This window comes from Caretta caretta, chromosome 1 (genome assembly GCF_965140235.1).
Source record: "Caretta caretta isolate rCarCar2 chromosome 1, rCarCar1.hap1, whole genome shotgun sequence".
NCBI classification, from domain to species: Eukaryota; Metazoa; Chordata; order Testudines; family Cheloniidae; genus Caretta; species Caretta caretta.
Genome location: NC_134206.1, coordinates 5,693,615 through 5,699,826, shown reverse-complemented (window position 1 = coordinate 5,699,826; position 6,212 = coordinate 5,693,615). Strand labels below are relative to the sequence as shown.

General features: G+C 48.6%; 1 protein-coding gene across 1 annotated transcript; it reads left to right on the top strand.

The window, feature by feature from the left end:
* The first annotated feature begins 1,333 nt into the window (after positions 1-1,333).
* LOC125633291 (olfactory receptor 51G2-like) lies at positions 1,334-2,269 on the top strand. The gene has a single exon (XM_048842385.2). It carries the CDS (start codon positions 1,334-1,336, stop codon positions 2,267-2,269), a length of 936 nt encoding a protein of 311 aa, XP_048698342.2.
* The last annotated feature ends 3,943 nt before the right edge of the window (positions 2,270-6,212 follow it).

The following is a 6,212-nucleotide window of genomic DNA, read 5'->3' as shown; positions in this document are numbered from 1 at the left end:
TGCAGAACTCGCAGCCAGAAGATACCCATGGGGCCAAGAGTTTAGCAGGATTCAAAGAGGGACTGGATGTTTATATGGGTAACCAGAAAATCAAATTAGAGTAATGAGGCTTTTTTTAAAAAAAGGCTTTCATGGGCTATGAACCTTCCTGATTTACACCACAAAATATGTCTAACTAGTGGGTGTAGGGGGAAAACTTTCCCTGGGAGAAGGGTTTTCTCATAGCTTCCTATTGCAGGGTGTCAGGGTTCCCTCCCCACTCTGAACTCTAGGGTACAGATGTGGGGACCCACATGAAAGACCCCCCTAAGCTTATTTTTACCAGCTTAGGTTAAAAGCTTTCCCAAGGCACAAATTCCACCTTCTCCTTGAACAGTATGCTGCCACCACCAAGTGATTTAGACAAAGAACAGGGAAAGGACCACTTGGAGTTCTATTCCCCCAAAATATTCCCCCAACCCCTTCACCCCCTTTCCTGGGGAAGGTTTAATAATAATATCCTCACCAATTGGTACAGGTGAACGCAGACCCAAACCCTTGGATCTTCAGAACAATGAAAAATCAATTAGGTTCGTAAAAGCAGAATTTTATTTAAAGAAAAGGTAAAAGAATCACCTTTGTAAAATCAGGATGGTAAATACTTTACAGGGTAATCAGATTCAAAACATAGAGAATCCCTCTAGGCAAAACCTTAAGTTACAAAAAGACACAAAAACAGGAATACACATTCCCTCCAGCACAATGAATTTTCCAAGCCCAAAAACAAAAGAAAATCTAACGCATTTTCTAGCTAGATTATTTACTAACTTCAAAGGAGTTGGAGGGCTTGCATCCTTGATCTGTTCCCGGCAAAGGTATCACACAGACAGACAAAAGCCTTTTCCTCCCCTCCAGATTTGAAAGTATGTTGTCCCCTCTTTGGCCATTTTGGGTCAGGTGCCAGCCAGGTTACCTGAGCTTCTTAACCCTTTACAGGTAAATGGACTTTGCCTCTGGCCAGGAGGGATTTTATAGCACTGTACACAGAAAGGTGGTTACAGTTCCCATTATATTTATGACACAGGGCTTCTTCCACCTTCTTCTGCAGCGTTGTGTATGGGGCTCGGGATACTGGGTTAGATGGGCTGCAGGTCTGATCCAGTGTGGCAGTACCCATCTTCCTATTGGTGCTGTAAATCCAAGACTAGTTTTTTGCTGATATTGCCTGAGTGTCTGGGAGTCTCTAGACTTGCACGGAGAGCAGAAAGATGTCTCGTTAAATATTATCTAGTCTCCTGTTCTTTTTCCTTTCAGGAAGAAAAGTTCAGAACTCCTCAGACCTGCCCAGTCCATTATGTCAGCTGTCAATGACACCAAATTCAAATCTGCTATGTTCCTTCTCACCGGGATCCCTGGGCAGGAAGATGTGCATCTCTGGATCTCTATCCCCTTCTGCTTTATGTATGCTATTTCGATAGTAGGAAATTCAGTCATTCTGTTCATTACAAAAACAGATCCAAGCCTCCATGAGCCCATGTACATTTTCCTTTCCATGTTGGCCATCACAGACCTTGGCATACTGATATCCACCTTGCCGACAATACTGGGCATATACTTGTTTAACTCTAGGGAGATCAGCCTTGATACCTGTTTTGTTCAGCTGTTCTTCATCCACTCATTTCAATGCATTGAATCCTCCATTCTCTTGCTGATGGCTTTTGACCGCTTTGTCGCAATCTGTAACCCACTGAGATATGCTTCCATCTTAACCCTGCCAAGAATAGCCAAGATGGGACTTGTCTTTGTCCTAATACGGTTTGCCCTAACAGCCCCACTCCCCTTTCTCTTAAAACGGTTCCGATACTGTCGAGCCAATGTCCTCTCCCATTCTTACTGTGTACACCAGGAGGTCATGAAGATGGCTTGTTCGGATATCACAGTCAACAGCATCTATGGCTTGGTTGTTACATTCTTAACTATGGGGTTGGACTCGCTGCTCATCTTCCTCTCTTATGTGATGATCCTCAAGACAGTGCTGAGCATCGCATCCCACGTGGAGTGCCTCAGGGCCCTGAACACCTGCGTCTCCCACCTCTGTGTCGTTCTGCTCTTCTACATGCCTGAGATCAGCTTGTCTGTGATACACAGATTCGGGAAAGGATCTTCTCCCTTGCTGCAGATTCTTCTGGGTTATGTCTACCTGCTCGTCCCGCCTCTGATGAACCCTATAGTATACAGTGTGAAAAGCAGACACCTTCGTGACAAGATAATCAGGGTGTTCCTCCAGTGACGGATCAGCTCCTCACCCAGCTTCAGCGCTGGTAACCCAAGAGATGAAAAACATGGGCCTCCAGTTCCATTCTGAACCCTTACATAAAAGATGACATAAGCTACCAACCTCCACTCTGTAGAGAGGTTCAGACAGGGTCTAAGGCCTGGAGCAATGGGAGAAGGGCTGGTGAAGGAGGACAGTGCACTGGGGCCCCTGTGCCCTCAGCCAGGTGCTTGTGACTGAGCTGTGTTAGAGACATGATTAATGCAGGAGCCCCAGGAGAAGCCATTCAGGCAACCTCACTCCCATTAATGGCTCTGCACACTGCACACCTGCTGGGCCCACTCCCCACCGAGGCAGAGCAGGGCTACGTGTGTGAGTGAGGGTCTGACACACATGAGTCCTGTCAGGAGATTTTGGCCTAGAGTCCCTCGTCATCCCCTCCATTTGTGCTGCCCCAGCTGCTTGAAAAGGGGTGGAAATAGTCCGCAGCTTCGCCAGGGAGGCATGTCCAGCTCCTATCCCAACAAAGGGAAGACCATCTGTTCAAAAGGGGAGAGCATGGCACAGGCAGGAGCCCTATCCCCTTGTAACCCCGAACCTACCGTCTTATTCCACCTTGAGACCCCACCCCTACTCCTCCTCTTCCCCCTTGTGGCCCCACCCTCTGCTCCTCTTCTTCTCCCAAGACTCATAGAATCATAGAAGATTAGGATTGGAGGTCATCTAGTCCAATCCCCCGCTCAAAGCAGGACCAACTCCAACTAAATCATCCCAGCCAGGACTTTGTCAAGCCCGACCTTAAAAACCTCTAAGGATGGAGATTCCACCACCTCCCTAGGTAACCAATGCCAGTGCTTCACCCCCTCCTAGTGAAATAGTGTTTCCTCATACCCAACCTAGACCTCCCCCACTGCAACTTGAGACCATTACTCCTTGTTCTGTCATCTGCCACCAGTGCGAACAGTCTAGATCCATCCTCTTTGGAACCCCCCTTCAGGTAGTTGAAGGCTGCTATCAAATCCCCCCTCACTCTTCTCTTCCACAGACTAAACAAGCCCAGTTCCCTCAACTTCTCCTCATAAGTCATGTGCTCCAGCCCCCTCATCATTTTCATTACCCTCCACTGGACTCTCTCCAATTTGTCCACATCCTTTCTGTAGTGGGGGGCCTAAAACTGGATGCAATACTCCAGATGTGGCCTCACTATTGCCGAATAGAGGGGAATAATCACTTCCCTCGATCTGCTGGCATTGCTCCTACTAATGCAGCCCAATATGCTGTTAGCCTTCTTGGCAACAAGGGCACACTGCTGACTCATATCCAGATTCTCATCCACTGTAATCCCCAGGTCCTTTTCTGCAGAACTGCTGCTTAGCCATTCAGTTCCTAGTCTGTAGCGGTGCATGGGATTCTTCTGTTCTAAGTGCAGGACTTTGCACTTGTCCTTGTTGAGCCTCATCAGATTTCTTTTGTCCCAATCCTCCAATTTGTCTAGGTCACTCTGTATCCTATCCCTACTCTCCAGTATATCTACCTCTCCCCCCAGCTTAGTATCATCTGAAAACTTGCTGAGGGTTCAATTCATGCCATTATCCAGATCATTAATAAAGATGTTGAACAAAACTGGCCTCAGAACAGACCCCGGGGCACTCCGCTTGATACCAGCTGCCAACTAGACATCGAGCCACTGATCACTACCCATTGAGATTTCTATCCACCTTATAGTCCATTCATCCAATCCATACTTTTTAAACTTGCTGGCAAGAATACTCTGGGAGACCCTATCAAAACCTTTGCTAAAGTCCAGATATATCATTTCCGCAGTTTTCCCCATATCCACAGAGCCAGTTATCTCATCATAGGAGGCAATCAGGTTGGTCAGGCATCACTTCCCTTTGGTGACTCAACCCATGCTCCTCCTTATTACCCCAGGTTCCATCCCCTCTCCAGGCCAAAAGCTAGAGGCAGGCTATGTTAAGAGCTGCCCAGGGAGCCAGAGCCACTGTGAGGAGCCCAAGATCATCCACCGTCCCTGGGCAGGGGGCTGTGGAGGTCAAGAGAATCACTCAGCCTGTGTCCCTGCTCCCCAGGATGCATCCCCAGAGAACATAGAGAGTTCAGACATCCCCACAGCCACCTGGGCTCATAGGGTAGCTCTTACCAAGGCCTGTCTCTGGCCTGGCCGGGGGCAGAGCCTCTTGGGAAGTGGAGGAGCAGTGGGAAGGGCCTAGTGGGAATAGATGGGGCAGGGGACAGGGCCTCTGGGGAGGAACAGAGAGTGCAGCAAGTCTGAACCAACTCTAACCCAAGCAAACAGGATGGTGCACGGGGTTTGTTGGGGTTCCTGAGAAAAGGAGGGTGGGGCTGGAGGGTAGGAGAGCCCGTGTTTTGAAGAAGACCTCATAAATGTGACTTCACAAAGGGGACTCTTGTTTCAAGTATCCCAGGCTGAGAGTAAGTCATTGCAAGGACCTTAGAGGGAAGGACAGGGTGCCTGTTATGCTACCTCAGGCCCCAAGGGGGCACTCGTGGGTGGCTTCCATCTGCAGGGACTTGGCCAGAGTGGGCTGTGCTCTTGAAAGCCATTACCAATGGGCAGAGGTCATCCCAGCCCCCAGGCTGCTCTAAACTCCACTGAGATAGGGGGAGAACAGGCCAGAGAATCAAACCTCTGTAACTGGCTCCTTGTCATCTCCATGTTCTAGAGCACAGGGCTAGCACAGCAGAGAATCTGTGACTCAAGAGAGCTGGGTTTGACACGTCCCTTGAGATGTGTGACCTTGGGCAAGATATTGGCTGTCTCTGAGCCTCTGCACAGGTGCGTAACAGCCCTGCCCTGCCTCACAGCAGTGGTGAGAGGATAAATACATTCAAGATGCTCAGATACTCTGAGAACCTAAGATCAGGGCTGTGTCAGGGTTCCACAGAGCAACACCCCAACAGTTGTCTATAAAAGGCCTCTTACCATGGCATGCCGTGACAGCTGGCTTCTGGGAAGACCCATGACTCCAGCACCTTGGTTTCTCTGGTGGATATGGGGGTGCTTGGGGTGACACTGAGGGGATTTCTGAGGGGATTAGTGGGATTTCTGAGGGGATTTTTGGAGCATCATGGGGATACCGAGAGGCTCAGCACAGTCATTGGACTGGTGTTTGCAAGCATGACTCAGTGTTATTGTCTATAAAAGGAATGGTTCTTGGGTTCTTGTTTAGTGATGTCACACGAGTTTAGTTCCAAGTTTCTGGTAATCTCAGCATGCTGAGCTGCCAGCTGACCCCTCCCCAGTCACTAGCCCCAGAGAGGAAGGATGGTCCAAGGGTTAACGTGCTAGCCCAGGACTCAGAGGAACTGGCTTCAGTTCCAGGCTCTTCCACAGACCTCTTCTGTGACCTTGAGCAACACACTTGGTGTTTCAGCAATATGTGCATTAATACGGCTCAATGTAAATGTGTGTATCTAGGAAGAAGGGATGCCAGCCATCCTTACTGGATGAGGGACCCAGTGCTGGGAAGCAGTGATTCTGAAAAAGACCCAGAGGCCAGAATTGGCTGAACATGAGCTCCCAGTGCACTGCTACAGATGAAAAAGCTAGTGCACCTCAAGTAGTGGCAGAGAGGTCATTTTACCTCTGTATTTGGCCCTGGTGTGACCACAGCTGGGATCCTCTGCCCAGTTCTGGTGTCTACAGTTCAAGAAGGAAGATGATAAATTTGAGAGGGGTTCAGAGTAGAGCCCAGAGAATGATAGAAAGGATTAGAAAATCTGCCTTATAGTGATAGACTTAACAAGCTCAATCTATTTATCTTAACGAAGAGAAGGTTAAGGGGTGACTTAATCATAGTCTGTAAGTACCTACATGGCAACAAACATTTAACAATGGGCCCTTAAGTCGAGCAGAGGAATTTACAACTCGCTCCAATGGCTGGAAGCTAAAGCCAGACAAATTCAGGTTGGAACT